A 19,249-nucleotide genomic window follows, 5' to 3' on the forward strand; every position below is an offset into this window, starting at 1 on the left:
CGGTACCTAGGGTGACCCGGATCGCTACAGGGGAGTGGATTCCCCGTTCCCGGCTGAGGAGAAGGAGGAAGAGAGTGGAGAGAAAGGCACCTGGCTGCAGGGAAAGAACAGGAGCTGCTGCACCGTGTGTGGGACACTAACACCCCCGTACCGAAGGCTGCGGACACCGGCAATTCCTAGTTTACCAGTGACTCCGTGTGAATTACTTGTGAGTACGCCCGTGCCCTTGGGCACCGCACCGCAGCACTGCGCCCTGCTTACCCCATCACCGGGCCCCGGGACAGCCAACCCCCCTACCCACGGAGGGGAGAAATAACATCTAGCTGCTCCATACCATCGCTCCCGGGATCCCCGTCCAGAGCAGCGGTGGTGTTCCAACCTCACCACAACCGTGGGTGGCGTCACGGACAATCTCTCTTACCAAATCCCCTTTTACTGTGGAGCCTGGGATCACAGACCGGGTCACGCCACCGTGATACCCACAGAAGTGACTCTGTGGCCCAGATCTGAGTACCCCTGGTCCCCGGGCGACACAACAGCTCACCAGCAACCCATGTAGCGACGCTCCAGCGATCCCTGCCAGGTCAGGTTGCTGGTGGGATCGCTGGAGCGTCGCTTAGTGTGACATCTCACCAGCGACCTCCTAGCAACTTACCAGCGATCCCTATCCGGTTGTATCGTTGTTGGGATCGCTGGTAAGTTGTTTAGTGTGACTGGGCCTTAAGTGGTCCGAGCTGCAAGGGAAGACCCTGCACACAGTCCTGCCCCGATGCACAAATATATCATCACAAGAAAACTCCCAGAGATTTAAAAAAGAAAAAACAAAAAAACAGAAAATGTATTTCTTTAACTAAAGTTCCATGTTAACCAGTATTACAGCGTCAGTATGGCCTCGTCTGTACGTCGCCTAGAAAATCCTGCTGACACGTTCTCTTTAAAGCCCTGTGCGCGCTAGCAAATAGAATTTTCTTAAGAAAATTCCGCAGGGTCTGAAAGATTACCGCACCTGCGATAAAAAACAGAGACAAACCGCACCCAAAAACCGCATGCGGTTTTGCCACAGTTTACCGCGGTTTTGCCGATGTGTTTTAACACTAGAACTACTGGACTCGTGACACCTATATAGAAATACATGGTGCAAAGTAGTCAAAATGACTACCTCAGTAGTTCTAGTGTTAATGCATTCAATGCAATAAAGCACATTGAAAAAAAAAAGTGTCATTTCCTTCTGATGGATGGCTAATAAATGGAAAGATGGATAATAGATGGATGATGGATGGATGGATAGATAATGGATTGGTTGATAGATATTACAGCTTTTATTTATGGAGGTGACGTCACGGTCACTCTATTTCTCACTGACCGTGAGAAATGACCTGGAGTTACCCCTGCAGCCTCGTTCACGGGGCTGCATTGAGTGCGATGTCAGATGCCGCTGAATCAGTCTTCAAGAGTCGTGGGACATCGTGTGGATTACGCCGGACCTGGAGGGGTATTTGGGGATTTTAATAAAGTGGTGAAAGAGGGGGATTTTTTTGTGTTTTTATTTTAACTAAAGGATTTCTCGGTGTTGTGTTTATTTACTTTACTTGCAGATTAGTCATGGCGTGTCATAGACACTGCCATTACTAAGCTTGGACTTAGTGGCAGCTATGGGCTACTGCCATTAACTCGTTATTACCCTGATTGCCACTGCATCACAGCAATTGGGATGAGCCGGGTAGAGTCCAGGAACTGTCGCATCTAGTGAATGCGGCAATTCCAGGCGGCTGCTGGCTGATATTTTTAGTCTGGGGGGCTCCCCAGAACGTGGGGCTCCCCACCCTGAGAATACCAGCCTTCAGCCGTGAGGCTTTATCTGGCTGGTATCAAAATATGTGGGGACGCACGCTGTTTTTTTTTTTTTTTGTTTTTTTTTTATGTATTTATTACACTGCACGATATAGACCCGCCCACCGGCGGCTGTGATTGGTTGCACTGAAACAGCTGTCACTCAGCGTGGGGGCTTGTCTGAATGCAACCAATCACAGCCACCGGTGAGCAGGGAAGGTGTGCATATGTCATGAGACTAATGAGCGGCGGTTCAGGAAGATGAAAGAGCTGCCACGGGAGCAGTGTGACAGCCGCCCGGTGATCGGTAAGTATGACGCGCTTGCTTCCCTTTGCGCCCGATTCTGGTCCCAATAGACTTTATATGGGGAGCAGTATCTGGCCAAATACCAGCCCTCTGAATGTATGTTGCCTAATTTCTATGTGTCTGTGTATGATACATGTATGTGTCTGTGTGTGAGTGTGATATGTGTGTTTACTGTCTGATCAATTTCATATTCCTCTTCTAGTGACATCACTTCCTTGCAAAACACAGGGAAGTGATGATCACTATGTCCCAAAAACGCGAAATAACGCAGGGAATAACGCAGGAAAACGCAATGAAACATATAATTTGCTACCTGCGTTATTCCCTGCGGGATTTCACAATTACATTACAGTCAATGGAGTGAAATCCTGCAGCTACCTGCGAAAAAGAAGTGACATGCAATTCGTTTTGCTGCGGGATTCCCTGTCAAAATCCGCCTAATGCGCACAGCATTTTTTTCCCCATATGTTTTGCTGGTGAATCACTGCAGAAAGGTTATGAACATTTTCTGCAGCGAAACATGCAGCAAATCCGCTGGAAATCGACGGTAAAATCCGCCTAGTGCGCACATAGCCTAAATCCTCTTTTAGCCAAGGCTTAATGAAATACATTAAAAATATTCACCTTATAGCAACATTTTATAACTAGTACAGAGACAATCTACATAAAATGAAGAAAAAACAAAAAGCCAGCACTAAATGTGCACTTTAGCACTAAAAATTCAATTTTTGCCAAAAATCTCAAAATTTTTATAAGTACAGTTTGGAATTTTTAGTGCTGAAGTGCACATTTGGTGCTGGCTTTTTGTTTTTTCTTCATTGAATTGGTTGGTGGCTGACCCCCACCTTGCTATGCACCCCACTTTGGGATGTATTCCACCTGTCTAGATTTTGGCGGTTGGTGACTGTTCACATTGTCATCAGGCCTTGTCCACAGGCTATTTACTTCATACAGCATTTGCTTCGACCTGTCCCGCCCACAGCCATGACTCAGTCATGGGTACGGGATTGAAATAGACCAGGTGAGTGCTGCTAAGAGCAGTTCTACTATTCATATGTGAGGCCGTATGGCACATTTTATAAAAATATTTTAGTGTAGGACTGCCCCAAATGAGATTTTCCGTGACGTGGTGGGGTAGCTCAAGAAATTGCAATTTTTTGCCAAAAATCTCAAAATTTTTATAATAAGTACAGTTTGGAATTTTTAGTGCTGAAGTGCACATTTAGTGCTGGCTTTTTGTTTTTTCTTCAATCTACATAAAATGTGTATTACCGGTCTTGCTCGGATCCTGAGTTACATCCTGTATTATACTCCAGAGCTGCACTCCCTATTCTGCTGGTGCAGTCACTGTGTACTGTTGGGTTTCAGCTCTGGTAGGGATATAGCTCCTATCAATCACCATACCCTCTACTGAGTCCCCCTTCTTGTTCAATCCTGAGGGGGTGGACACATGCCAAACAGTGGACTTGGGACAGGGCATCTGCATTCCCCTACAGCATTTCTCTCTTTGGCCTGACTCATCCATGTTAGAGGAGAATGATCGGTCACCAAGCGAAATGTCCTCCCAGCAAATAATAGTGGAGAGACTCGAGTGCCCACTTAATGGCGAGGCACTCCCTCTCCACTATACTGTACCTGGTTTCGGCTGGGGTAAGCTTCCGGCTCATGAAAACTATGGGATGTTCCTCTCCGTTGATTTCCTGAGACAGCACTGCCCCCAGACCCACCTCTGAGGCCTCTGTCTGCATGCTAAACTGTTTTCTAAAGTCGGGTGTAACGAGCACAGGTATTTCACACAATACTGCCTCCAACAACCCAAAAGCTTCGTCTGCCTGATTGCTCCACAGTACCATTACAGACTTCTTTCCTTTTTGACAGTCAATCAAGGGAGCTGACAGTGTGGCGAAGTCGGTAATAAACAGCCTGTAATATCCAACTAAATCCAAGAACGGCCTCACTCGCTTTGTGGTGAGGGTCGGGGCCAGTTTTTAATCGCCTCTATCTTGTCTCCTTGGGGTTTGATGACTCCTCGCCCAATAACATACCCCAGATACTGAGCTTCTTCCTCCCCAAGGTACATTTCTTGGATTGGTGGTTAGCCCCGCTTGTTGGAGAGTGTCCAATACTGCCTGAAACTTTGGTAAGTGACTCTCCCAATCTGCAGTAAATACCACAATGTCATCAAGGTATGCCGAGGCGTACCGGCGATGACGACAGAGGATGACATCCATTAACCATTGGAATGTCACTGATGCACCATACAAACCAAAAAGCAATAACTTGTACAGATACACCCCTTCAGGCGTCACAAAGGCTGTCTTCTCCTTGGCGGCCTCTGTCGGGGGCACCTCCGAGTACCCCTTTGTGAGATCCAGGGTTAAGTACCAAGCTTTCCCTAACATCTCTATCATCTCATCCACCCGGGGCATGGGGTAGGCATCAAACTTTGATATTTTGTTCAGTTTTTGTAAGTCATTACAGGACCGCAGTGTACCGTCAGGTTTAGGTGTTAGGACTACTGGGTTGGCCCTCTCACTCTGGGCCTTGACCCCCAGCTGTAGCATTGAGTTTACCTCCTCCCAGATTGCTTGTCGCCGGGCCTCAGGCACCCGATATGGCTTTAGTTGGACTTTGGCCTGCTGCTCAGTCATGTTGGACTAGGGTAGTATGACCAGGGAGCTTGGAGAAGACATTTGTGTTCTATTTAACAAACTTCCGGGCCTCCTGAGGGACAATGTTTCAGCTATTTTGACTGTGGCAGAGGCTCTTACTGAAACCACCATTCTGTCCTGCATTTTAGCTACATGTTCTATCACACTCTTGGGTGGGGTGGGCTGGTGCACCCATGCCTCTTTAGCTAAATCTAGCACCCCCTGGGGATGTCTACCTTACAATAGCTCGAAGGGCGAGAACCCCGTGGATGCCTGGGGCACCTCTCACACTGCGAACAATAACTAGGCCAGGAAGAGGTCCCAGTCCTTCCCATCCTTGGATACAGCGTTTTTTAGCATGTTTTACAATGTTTTGTTGAACCTTTCCACCAAGCCCGTCTGTTTGGGGATGATGGACTGATGTACGTAAATATTTGACATTTAGTAACCTGCTGAGATCCTTTATGGTCTTTGACATAAATGAGGTTCCCTGGTCAGTTAAGATCTCTTTAGGAATCCCCACCCGAGAACATGCCCATGAGTTATTTGGCTATGAGTTTAGCCGACGTATGACGCAGAGGGACCGCTTCCGGGAATCAGGTGGCATAAACAAGAACCACAAGTATAAGTTGGTGTCTTCTTGCGGACTTATTTACCGGACTCACCAGGTCCATGGCCACTGTTTTGAATGGTACCTCTATAATCGACAGTGGTACCAAGGGGCTTCGAAAGCTGGGGACTGGTCACCTGACACACACTGGACAGGAATCACAATAGCGTTTTACTTCTTCATAGACACCAGACCAATAAAACCTGTGCCAGGTGTAGCAAGTCGTACCCTTTCGACCTGGCTGGTTTAGAAGAGTCAAACTCCCACTCGTGTACCCACTGAGCCCGAACTAACACATTTACACCCAGTCTTGCCAGGATCTCACTCTTGACAACTGCGTAGTCCTTTGCTTGCTCGCCCGACAGGTCACGATAGGCCTTCTGGGGTCATGTTGCCAGAAATGGAACGACTATTTCCGCCCATTGGTCCTGGGGTAGTCCCTCTCTCTCAACCACTATCTCAAAGATATCCAGATAGGACTCAACATCGTCTGTGGCCTCCATTTTGGGGATCACTATATGGACCGCTTTCCTGACATCGCAAATTACCGGAGGCGTTCCTGCGGCCTGTGACGCCATCATGTGCTGCATTAGCAGCTTGTTGGTCTCCTCCCGCCACCAAGTAATCTCCTGATTAAAAATCTGCTGCTGCTGAGTGGCCTCCATAAGCGCTTTAACAGCAGCCTCCATCTCCACAGATGACCTGGACTGGGTTTGCGACAAACCCTTCACCCAGCCAGAAGCACAAAAAAAAAACCCAATTGCGCTGGCCTTACTGCTTTAAGCAACCAAATGTGGGGTTTCAGCTCTGGTAGGCGATGGCAGGGACGCACACACCGCTTTACAGCCTAAAAAAAGTTTTATTCACACATAAAATACATAAAAATACAGTCTTACTTTAGAGCAGGGAAAACAAAGGAACACGTCCTGATTGGCATACAGCGCAGCATCAGCTCCAGTCCAAACAGCTTTCCAGCTCAACCACCCACACCCCCAAGTTCTGGCTGCCTTTCTATGCTGTGCTCAGGGCCGGATTAAGGTTGGTGGGGGCCCCTGGGCAGAGAATCTGGTGGGGGCCCCATAAACGTTAACATTTTTAGCCATAACAGTAGAGCACAAACTGTAGCATTTAGATATAAATCCAATGAACATGTATCTTACCCTGTTCTGCCACATTCAGATTTACAGTACTACAATACAGATACAGTCCAGGATCACTCACAGCCGTCACTTAGGCCCCTTTCACACGTCAGTGATTCTGGTACGTTTGTGCTTTTTTTTAAACGTACCAGAATCACTGACATACGCAGACCCATTATAATGAATGGGTCTGCTCACACGTCAGTGATTTGTCACTGCACGTGTCTCCGTGCGGCGTACCCACGTGTGCGTGATTGCTGCACGGAGACATGTCCATTTTTTTCTGGCATCACTGATGTCCCACGGACCATGCAGTGGTGTGGTCCGTGAAACACGTGCCAGAAAAAAACGTGCTTTTAAAATAATAAACATTTTAACTCACCCGGCGTCCAGCGATGTCCTCTGCAGCCCGTTCTCCCTGCTCCTTCTGTGCCGGCTGATTACTGTCGCGCATATTCATTATGCGCGACACAGCCGACCCGGAAGCAGCTCCTGCAGAGGTCACCGCCGACCGGATGCTGCACCGCGGGAGGATTCAGCACCACGGACAGCGGGAGCGATCAGCACCATGGACAGCGGGAGCGGGCGCAGGTGAGTGAATCTCTAAGTGCAATCACGTGCCACGGAGAACGGAGCCCGGATTGCACTTAGACAACCCACGTGTGCCGTGATTTTCGGCACACGCAGGGACATGTGCGTGTTTTACACGCCAGTGAAAAACTTCAGTGTTTTTCACTGACGTGTGAAACGGGCCTTATACACACAGTACAATACAGATACAGTCCAGGATCACTCACAGCCGTCACTTATACACAGTACAATACAGACACAGTCCAGGATCACTCACAGCCGTCACTTATACACAGTACAATACAGACACAGTCCAGGATCACTCACAGCCGTCACATATACACACAGTACAATACAGATACAGTCCAGGATCACTCACAGCCGTCACTTATACACAGTACAATACAGACACAGTCCAGGATCACTCACAGCCGTCACTTATACACAGTACAATACAGATACAGTCCAGGATCACTCACAGCCGTCACCTATACACACAGTACAATACAGATACAGTCCAGGATCACTCACAGCCGTCACATATACACACAGTACAATACAGATACAGTCCAGGATCACTCACAGCCGTCACTTATACACACAGTACAATACAGATACAGTCCAGGATCACTCACAGCCGTCACTTATACACAGTACAATACAGACACAGTCCAGGAGGATCACTCACAGCCGTCACATATACACACAGTACAATACAGATACAGTCCAGGATCACTCACAGCCGTCACTTATACACAGTACAATACAGACACAGTCCAGGATCACTCACAGCCGTCACTTATACACAGAAAGTAGAGTTACTCACATATTTTTAATTGATCCCAATGTTAAGGCAGCCAGGGACGGCTCCAGGTTTTTGTGGTCCCCGGTTGAGTCTCAGGGGGCCCCATCCACACACAGACACGCACATACACATACAGGCATATACGTACATATACATATTTGAAGACAAATTCACAAAAATACATTTAAACAGACAAATATATGCACAGTCATATACACTGACATACATGCAGACACAGATGCATTACAGGTGTTAATATGGAGAAGTCACAAGCAGCCTCACTCACCTCCCCCGCTTGTTTCCAGCTCCTCCAGGACATATGGCTGTGTTGCATGATGGCCATCACTAACTGACATGACTACACACCATGCACACTGACACAGCACTGCTGTATATACATCACAGGAGGGGCTGGGGCCTACAATATATACATTACAGGAGGGGCAGGGGGCATAGACATTACTGGGGGGGGGCATAGACGTTACTGGAGAGGCAAACAGCTCTGGTGGCGTACACATTACTGGGATGGGTGGCTTAGCGCTCTGGGGGACCCATATAGTTCTGGGGTGCCGCATAGACTGCTCTGATTCATATATACACACACACAGCTCTGCTTCATACACACACACAGCTCTGCTTCACACACACACACACACACAGCTCTGCTTCACACCACACATCTTTCTTCAGCTCTGCTTCACACACACACAGCTCTGCTTCACACACACACACAGCTCTGCTTCACACACACACACACATCTCTGCTTCACACACACTCACACACACACCTCTGCTTCACACCACACATCTTTCTTCAGCTCTGCTTCACACACACAGCTCTGCTTCTCACACACACAGCTCTGCTTCACACCACACATCTTTCTTCAGCTCTGCTTCACACACACAGCTCTGCTTCACACACACACACACAGCTCTGCTTCACACACACACACACACACACAGCTCTGCTTCACACACACACACAGCTCTGCTTCACACACGCACACACACACAGCTCTGCTTCACACACGCACACACACACACACAGCTCTGCTTCACACCACGCATCTTTCTTCAGCTCTGCTTCACACACACACAGCTCTGCTTCACACACACAGCTCTGCTTCACACGCACTCACACACACACACACACACACGGCTCTGCTTCACACACACACACACAGCTCTGCTTCACACACGCACACACACACACACGGCTCTGCTTCACACACACACACACACACGGCTCTGCTTCACACACACACACACAGCTCTGCTTCACACACACACACACACACACACACACACGGCTCTGCTTCAAACACACACACAGCTCTGCTTCACACACACACACACAGCTCTGCTTCACACACACACGGCTCTGCTTCACACACACACGGCTCTGCTTCACACACACACACACAGCTCTGCTTCACACACACACACAGCTCTGCTTCACACGCACTCACATACACACACACAGCTCTGCTTCACACCACGCATCTTTCTTCAGCTCTGCTTCACACACGCACACAGCTCTGCTTCACACACACACACACAGCTCTGGTTCACACGCACTCACAGCTCTGCTTCACACGCACTCACATACACACACACACACACAGCTCTGCTTCACACACACACACAAACACAGCTCTGCTTCACACCACACATCTTTCTTCAGCTCTGCTTCACCCACACAGCTCTGCTTCACCCACACAGCTCTGCATCACACCACAGATCTTTCTTCAGCTCTGCCCCTACCTGCTCTGATGCCATCCTCCTGCTGCTCCGGTATAGGCCGCCATCCTCCTGCTGCTGTTCCGGTGCCGCGGCCATCCTCCTGCTCCGGTTAGTCTCCTCTCCTGGCCGTGGCGTGGGTCTTCTCCTCCGCGGCCGCGCGCGTGGGTCTTTTCCTCCGCGGCCGCGCGCGTGGGTCTTCTCCTCCGCGGCCGCGCGCGTGGGTCTTCTCCTCCGCGGCCGCGCGCGTGGGTCTTCTCCTCCGCGGCCGCGCGCGTGGGTCTTCTCCTCCGCGGCCGCGCGCGTGGGTCTTCTCCTCCGCGGCCGCGAGCGTGGGTCTTCTCCTCCGCGGCCGCGAGCGTGGGTCTTCTCCTCCGCGGCGTCCTGCTGTGACGTCCGCGGCGTCCTGCTGTGACGTCCGCAGCACTGGACGCCGCAGCAGAGCAGGGAGCAGGCACACCTCTGACCCCGGAAGTACAGGCGATGGTACTTCCGAGGTCAATCAGCGTCCTGCGCCCGCAGTCTGTTTTTGCGTCTTAGAGACGCAGATACAAATAAATGTAGGTGCTCCCCCCCCGAAAACACAGCTGATTTAGACTGTCTTTACGGAGGGGGAGCGGGTGTGAAAAAAAGAAAAAAAATTGCTGACGGGTGGCAAGTATGGCCCTGGTGGTGGGGGCCCCCTTAGAAGCTCTTTTGGTGGGGGCCCCGGGGCTGAAGCCCCGCCTGCCCCGCCTATAATCCGGCCCTGGCTGTGCTCATCATGCACCTGTGCACCTCGGGCTTTGCCTCAGAACCTGACCTAGCAGAGAAGATCCAGGCCAGGATTAAAGGGAACCTGTCACCAGATTTGGTGACTATAAGGGCGCTTTCACACTTTCGTTTAGCGCAATCCGCCGCTATGGAGAATAGCGCAGTCTGTTAACGCACTGCGCTATTTTCCATAGACTTGTATTGACGACGCACCATAACGCAAGTGTCTGCGTTGCATCCGCTGGACGACACTGAGTTGTTATTTTGATGCAGCGTCGGGCGGAGGGAGCGCTACATGTTGCGTTTTTTGGGTCGTTAAAATGACGCACCTTGACGGATTCCGTCAGAATCTGCCAAGGTGTCTAATGATTGTCTATGGGGGCGAATTCAGCCGCAATGCACTAAGCTGCGGAATCCGCTGACGGATTCCATCACGTTCTACTGCGCATGCTCAGCATGTCCAGCAGAACGATCTAAATCGTTTAAAATCACTCCTGGTCACATTACATTACTGATCCTGAGTTATATCCTGTATTATACTCCAGAGCTGCACTCACTATTCTGCTGGTGCAGTCACTGTGTACATACATTACAAATAGAACCAGTTGTAATTGTTCGGACTTGTCCTATTCGCAGTGCAGCTCCTCATATTCTGCAGTTTTTGGCTTTGTAGCTGCAGATTTACATCAGGATGAACAATCCTCCTGTAATTCTATAAACATATTGGAGTTTTGTAGACAGTTCTGCATTGTGAGGAGTAAAGTTTTATATAACACATTTATTGCCGGTTATAATCATGACATGACCCCTCCCCCTTACATGACCCCTCCCCCTTACATGACCCCTCCCCCTTACATGACCCCTCCCAGTCTGCACCCTCCCCCTCTGTTACACCCTGGAGCTGAGGTAGCAGAGTGGAGTCAGGTGCTGGATGCTGTGCAGTGAGGATGGGGCTGTGCGGTGCCGGGTGGGCTCTGCTCCTCTTAGTGGGGGCTTCTGTGTGCTGGGGTGAGTGCCCCTGCTCTGACCCAGCTCTATGTCAGCCCATCACAGAGACTCGGGACTTTGAGGTACAGTGTCTGTTCTCTGGATGTGATACATTGTATCCTGTGTTGTTATTTGTACAACTTCCTGATTGTAAAGAGTGCGGGGGAGGGGCAGGAGGAAAGTCCCCGCTGCCCCTGTTCTGTCATCTGCTGTCATTGCAGGGTATAGCAGAGTTATCAGGGGGTCACCTGCTGTGCGGGGAGTGGGGCTGGTCACATGTGATGCAGATTCTGGGACATACTAAAAAGAATGTTGAAATGGAATAAATAAAAAGAATGAGGATAATAACTTATTAGGTGTATATTATGTAGATGTATAAAAGGTTTCTTTGGCAAGTTAGACATGGAATGAATATTATATATGAGCATTATAGGTGTGGAATGATCATGAAATATCAGTAGATAATAGGAAAATGAACGCATATGGCATATAACCAGGTGTATATTATGTTATCTGAGCATTATAGGTGTGGAATGATTATGAAATATCTGTAGATAATAGGAGAATGAACGCATATGGCATATAACCAGGTGTATATTATGTTACCTGAGCATTATAGGTGTGGAATGATCATGAAATATCAGTAGATAATAGGAAAATGAACGCATATGGCATATAACCAGGTGTATATTATGTTATCTGAGCATTATAGGTGTGGAATGATTATGAAATATCTGTAGATAATAGGAGAATGAACGCATATGGCATATAACCAGGTGTATATTATGTTACCTGAGCATTATAGGTGTGGAATGATCATGAAATATCAGTAGATAATAGGAAAATGAACGCATATGGCATATAACCAGGTGTATATTGCGTTACCTGAGCATTATAGGTGTGGAATGATCATAAAATATCAGTAGATTACAGGAAAATGAATGCATATGCCATATAACCAGGTGTATATTATGTTACCTGAGCATTATAGGTGTGCAATGATCATGAAATATCAGTAGATAATAGGAAAATGAACGCATATGGCATATAACCAGGTGTATATTATGTTACCTGAGCATTATAGGTGTGCAATGATCATGAAATATCAGTAGATAATAGGAAAATGAACGCATATCCCATATAACCAGGTATATATTACGTTACCTGAGCATTATAGGTGTGGAAGGATCATGAAATATCAGTAGATAATAGGAAAATGAACGCATATGGCATATAACCAGGTGTATATTATGTTACCTGAGCATTATAGGTGTGCAATGATCATGAAATATCAGTAGATAATAGGAGAATGAAGGCATATGGCATATAACCAGGTGTATATTATGTTACCTGAGCATTATAGGTGTGCAATGATCATGAAATATCTGTAGATAATAGGAGAATGAACACATTCTCCCTGGTTATATGGGATATGCGTTCATTCTTCTATTATCTACATATATTTCAAGAATGAACGCATATCCCATATAACCAGGGAGAATGTGTTCATTCTCCTATTATCTACATATATTTCATGATCATTCCACACCTATAATGCTCAGGTAACATAATATACACCTGGTTATATGGGATATGCGTTCATTCTATTATTATCTACAGATATTTCATGATCATTCCATGTCTAACTTGCCCAAGAAACCTTTTATACATCTACATAATATACACCTAATAAGTTATCTTAATTCTTTTTATTTATTCCTTTTCATCATTCTTTTTAGCATGTCCCTACAGATGTTAAGGATTCCTAGTGACATCTACTTCTGTGACAGACGCCGTCAGTAGAGATTCCACCCTGCTTTGCATCTGCGGACTGATGACTGATGATTTCCCATTTATGTAGGGTCATAATCCATAAACACTTGTTACAATTTCAGTGCAGGACCTGATAATTTAAAGGGCTTGTCCATCAGTTGAATTAACGGGCTAAGGGAGCTGATAAAAATAAAAAGGAGTACTGAGGAGCTGCCCAGATCTGGGAGGAGAATATTGTCCTATGTGTAACTCTTCATAAAGAATAGTCCAGTGGGGTACAAAATGCAAGATGTGAATACGTCCGTACATTAAGCCATCTGTATGTCCCAGAGAACTGGCTCTGACGTCTCCATGGCCTCCTCACTGACTTTCCACCTTTTCTTTCTCCGCACTTGTCTGCCTTAGTATATAAACTCATTCACCATGAAATAAGAATTCTGCAGTTTCCTTTCTGAGAACATTGTGTCGTTCCTTTTTATCCCTTCTGGAAATTTATGAATAAATTGACAAATGGGTGTTACCGTTCCCGAGCAGTGAATGTTACAGTCTGATCAGTGTCGGTGTGTAGGGACCCACCACATCTTCATACAGAATGGTAACGCCCAGTTGGCAATCAGAACATTCTAGCTTCATGTGTCATCAGATTATACCTCAGCGTGACGTTATATCTTTGTGTTCAGGTTTATGTATTTTATACCAGAGGGAAGAACTGGAAGTTTTATGACTGGGCCCATGTCACCACCGTCGCCCTGTTTGCTCCCTACGATCCAGAGCTCATGTGCTTCGCGCACTCCAAAGGAGCCAGATTCGTCCTGAAGGGTAGGTCTGTGGATGGTCTGCGTCGTCGGAGCCTCCACTCATGCTGGGAGCGGTCGTAGGTTCCATCCCTTGTGTCACTAGACCATTGGAATTGATCAGAGTTTTTCCAATGTGATCAGTCCCACCTTCTGGAGGATGTGACGTCGTGGTCCCGTCCTGGACCCCCCTTTGGGAGTAAAACTGTTTTACATCTGTTTTAATTCGTTAAGTTGCTTCAGGCTCAAATATACAATGTGTTGAATATATGAAAAGAATATACATGAGAAATGGCCACATATATACTGAATAACTTGTGTAAGGAAAATATTCATGGCGTGCAGTACAACGACATACCAAGTTTTAATTAATGGGGTTTGCATCATTTAAAAATTAAGGTTTTTGTTTTTTAGAAACCGCGCCCCTCCTGCCTGTGGTCAGCACCTGATATTGCACCTCTGCCTTGTCCAAGTGAATTTGGCTGTGCTGCATTACCGGGAGCCACTCATGGACCAGGGTCATTCCATGGTAACTTGCGTTACCTTCACAAGCCAAAAACTGAGTTAATAATGGCTTCAGACTGTTCTTTGAAGGCTGGTACAAGAATGAGTGAATGTACATTATATTGTACATTGAACTATTCTCAATAGATTTCAGCACAGTTTGTATTTTGTATTTCATTTCTATTGTTGAAAAATCAAACTGTGCTGAAATCTATTGAGAATAGTTCAATGTACAATTTACATTCACTCATTTTTGTACCAGCCTTCAAAGAACAGTCCGAAGCCATTATTAACTCAGTTTTTGGCTTGTGAATGTAACGTAAGTTACCACGGAATGCCCCACCAGAATGGTGATATTTCTGGATAAGAGACATTTTATTTTTCTGATCTTATACAAGCCTTTTAATTCATTTTAATCATTAGTGGATTTTTATTTCCCAGAAGAGAGAAATGTTCATTGTTAGAGAACCTCATGGCTGCATTGATCCAATCTGATATTTTGGGTGGTTTGGGAAAGTCATTGATGAGTAACGTTTCCTATTTGTCACAGGACACATGATGAAGCTTTATATGCAGCGGCCCCTCGTCGCTCAGCGTCTTGTGACTATGGCTGAGGCTATGGGCGCACGTCAAATGAACGCCTGATCTTTGTGTCCGGACGGGGTAATGGCAGATGTGACGGAGCGACTTGCACAATCGCAATTTTTATGATGGAATCAAAATCAAATTTTTGTTGCTCATCTGTGAAATGGACTCAACAAGTGCTGAAGAGCCCGGCGTGATGGTTTCTAGATGAGCCGTTCATGTAATGTGCCCGGCGTGATGGTTTCTAGATGAGCCGTTCATGTAATGTGCCCGGCGCGATGATTTCTAGATGAGCCGTTCATGTAATGTGCCCGGCGCGATGATTTCTAGATGAGCCGTTCATGTAATGTGCCCGGCGCGATGATTTCTAGATGAGCCGTTCATGTAATGTGCCCGGCGCGATGATTTCTAGATGAGCCGCTCATGTAATGTGCCCGGCGCGATGATTTCTAGATGAGCCGTTCATGTAATGTGCCCAGCGCGATGATTTCTAGATGAGCCGTTCATGTAATGTGCCCGGCGCGATGATTTCTAGATGAGCCGTTCATGTAATGTGCCCAGCGCGATGATTTCTAGATGAGCCGTTCATGTAATGTGCCCGGCGCGATGATTTCTAGATGAGCCGTTCATGTAATGTGCCCGGCGCGATGATTTCTAGATGAGCCGTTCATGTAATGTGCCCGGCGCGATGATTTCTAGATGAGCCGCTCATGTAATGTGCCCGGCGCGATGATTTCTAGATGAGCCGTTCATGTAATGTGCCCGGCGCGATGATTTCTAGATGAGCCGTTCATGTAATGTGCCCAGCGCGATGATTTCTAGATGAGCCGTTCATGTAATGTGCCCGGCGCGATGATTTCTAGATGAGCCGTTCATGTAATGTGCCCAGCGCGATGATTTCTAGATGAGCCGTTCATGAAATGTACCCGTCGCGATGGTTTCTAGATGAGCTGCTTATGTAATGTGCCCGTCGTGATGGTTTCTAGATGAGCCGCTCATGTAAAGTGCCCGTCGTGATGGTTTCTAGATGAGCCGGTCATGTAAAGTGCCCGTCGTGATGGTTTCTAGATGAGCCGGTCATGTAAAGTGCCCGTCGTGATGAGTTCAAGATGAGCCGCTCATTTAAAGTGCCTGGCACAATGATTTCTAGATGAGCCGCTCATGTAAAGTGCCCAAGTCCCTTGCATTGCTCCATAGCATTCATTGTGCACATGGATCACAACTGTGCTCATCTGAACTGGCCCAAAAAAAACATATAAAAACTGCACGGGATTTTTCACCGCAACAAAACGGCACCACAGTCGCATAAATGAGGATCACTGCTTCTGCAGCCATTGCTAATAACTTCAGTCACCTGCGGCTATGGGGCGAGCTCCTGCAAACGTGTGTGGGTATCGATGCCGGCCTTCGGGTCCTCTGTGTTGCTCCTCGCAGGTTTGCACCGATATTATGGCTGATTATAGTTTTTTGGCTCGGCCCCCGTGACTTCCTCAACCCATAGAATGATGGGGTTACCGGGCTCTGAGTAATGTCGTGCCGCAGTGCTTATATACTTTTCATATACGGTTGGTCATGGTACTGCAGCTCAGCACCACACTTTAAATAGGCAAAGCTTCAGAACCAGGCACATGTATACCGTAGCTTCACCATGGCAACGAAGGAATCACTGATGCAGGTCCAGATCTGCAAATCATTGGGGTTCCAGGATGCTCGGAGCCGGCTCCCACTCATCGTTCCCCTTTTGTTACAGGTGACGTCCCAGTGAAGGATATTGTGGCTTCAGAGAAGAGATCGGCCTGGATAGCGGAGAAGGTGAATCTGGCGAAGGCTCAATATATGGATGGAATTAATCTGGACATCGAACAACCAGTGCTACCACAGACCCCCGAATATTACGCTCTGACTGCACTGGTGAAGGAGACTACAGAGGCTTTCCATGCAGCGATCCCGGGGTCCCAGGTAATGACTGCGTGTACATTACATAATATAGGATATATGGTACGTTATATGGTGAAACGTATGTGCCCCCCCCCATACATCCACCTCCATCCAACACCCATAGACATTAATATGGAGTCCTCTCCCGCTCTTCAAGGAAGGATTTCTATAAGATTTTGGAGGCATCTGTGGGAATTTTCATCCCTGTATCAAGAAGACACGGGGTCACATTCTTCATTATAGTTGTTGTATGGGCCCCCTGCTCTATTAGGGGATCTCCACGGGGTAATGGGCCAGATGTTATATACTAGGGGGGTGGCGGGGCCAAATGTTATACACTGGGGGAAGTGACGGGGCCGGATGTTATACTCTGGGGGAAGAAGTGACAGGGCCGGATGTTATACCCTGGGGGGGGAGTGACTGGGCCGGATTCTATACCCTGGGGGGGGGGAGTGACGGGGCCGGATGTTATACCCTGGGGGGGGGAGTGACGGGGCCGGATGTTATACCCTGGGGGGGGGGGAGTGACTGGGCCGGATGTTATACCCTGGGGGGGGGGAGTGACTGGGCCGGATGTTATACCCTAGGAGGGGGAAAGTGACTGGGCGGGATGTTATCTCCTGGTGGGGGGGGGGAGTGACTGGGCCGGATGTTATACCCTAGGGGGGAGGAGTGACTGGGCCAGATGTTATACCCTAGGGGGGGGAGTGACTGGGCCAGATGTTATACCCTAGGGGGGGGAAGTGACTGGGCGGGATGTTATACCCTGGGGGGGGGGGGGAGTGACTGGGCCGGATGTTATACCCTAGGGGGGGAAGTGACTGGGCCGGATGTTATACCCTAGGGGGGGGAAAGTGACTGGGCTGGATGTTATACCCTGGGGTGGGGGGGGGGGGAGTGACTGGGCAAGATTTTATACCCTGGGGGTGAGGGAAGTGACAGGGCCGGATGTTATACACCAGGGGCAATAGGGCTGGATGAGAAACCAGAATTCAATGATAAACACATGCAGACCAATTAGTTTGTTCGGAAAGATTTGCAAGACCCTGGTCCGGTGGTCGCATCTGTAATCCTTGGCCAGATGACACCCCTGTGACCCTCCTATATGCAGCCATCTCCGTGCCTCTTCTGACTATTTGTCCCGAAACAGCATCATCATCATCTCCTCTTCATATGAGGCTTTAGCACAAGTATAAGAAAATAAAGAGAATAGATTTCACTTGGGTTCAATAATAACCCCTTAATAACCAGTAGTAACTGATGTGTCTGACCCCCCCCCCCCTTTCCACATACATACATACATACACACACACACACACACACACACACACACACACACACACACACACCGCTTTACCATCTCCCCCCGGACGCTTTCCCCTACTTAGAGGACGGCCGTGTCCTCTTCTGTAGGACACAATGTGCTGATCGTTCTGCTCTGGACGTTCGCTCAGTCTGTTCTTTTTTGTTGTATTTACTTTGATTATCCAGTTTTGCAACATTGTATAGGTGTCATTCACCCAGAGCTGCATTCACCGTTCTACTATGATCAGACGCGACATGTCCCAGCAGCGATCTTATCGGGGAACTGGTTTTCCCTTTGACATATCATTGTACCATGCAAAGGGTAAAAATTACATATAGAATGCAATTTGTCTGGACACTGCAGATTTCTGCTCTGCAGCCTGACAAGCGTGAATGCAGCTCAGGACTGTGATACTTTATAGAACTTATTTCAGTATTTCTTCGGCGCTCCATTGGGAGACCCAGACGATTGGGTGTATAGCACTGCCTCCGGAGGCCACACAAAGCAATTACACTAAAAAGTGTAAGGCCCCTCCCCTTCTGGCTATACACCCCCAGTGGGATCACTGGCTCACCAGTTTTTCTGCTTTGTGCGAAGGAGGTCAGACATCCACGCATAGCTCCACTGTTTAGTCAGCAGTAGCTGCTGACTATATCGGATGGAAGAAAAGAGGGCCCATATGGGGCCCCCAGCATGCTCCCTTCTTACCCCACTTGTGGTTTGTAAGGTTGAGGTACCCATTGCGGGTACGGAGGCTGGAGCCCACATGCTGTTTTCCTTCCCCATCCCCCTGAGGGGCTCTAAGGAAGTGGGATCTTACCAGCCACCAAGCCCTGAGGCCGGGCTCCATCCACAGACCCATAGAACCTGCTGGATGTGGAGCGGGAGTGCCGTTCAGGGACAAGGCCCTGCAACTTTCAGGTACTCTGTGTCCCCGTATGGCAGGCCACGCACACC

At 48.0% G+C, this 19,249-nt stretch overlaps 1 protein-coding gene across 2 annotated transcripts in view; it reads left to right on the top strand.

Annotated features, from left to right (window-relative positions):
- The window catches only part of CTBS (chitobiase), a 56,970-nt gene that overhangs the window by 25,891 nt on the left and 11,830 nt on the right, over positions 1-19,249 (top strand). Inside the window, exons 1-3 of one of the 2 annotated variants that reach the window (XM_075320213.1) lie at positions 11,286-11,475; positions 13,846-13,984; positions 16,799-17,007. In XM_075320213.1, the coding sequence (XP_075176328.1) occupies positions 11,353-11,475; positions 13,846-13,984; positions 16,799-17,007 (471 nt within the window). In that variant the 5' untranslated portion in view covers positions 11,286-11,352. Of the gene's footprint in view, positions 1-11,285; positions 11,476-13,845; positions 13,985-16,798; positions 17,008-19,249 lie in introns of those variants that run through there. The other variant, XM_075320214.1, reaches the window with a different exon arrangement.

This window comes from Anomaloglossus baeobatrachus, chromosome 8 (genome assembly GCF_048569485.1).
Source record: "Anomaloglossus baeobatrachus isolate aAnoBae1 chromosome 8, aAnoBae1.hap1, whole genome shotgun sequence".
Lineage (NCBI taxonomy): Eukaryota > Metazoa > Chordata > Amphibia > Anura > Aromobatidae > Anomaloglossus > Anomaloglossus baeobatrachus.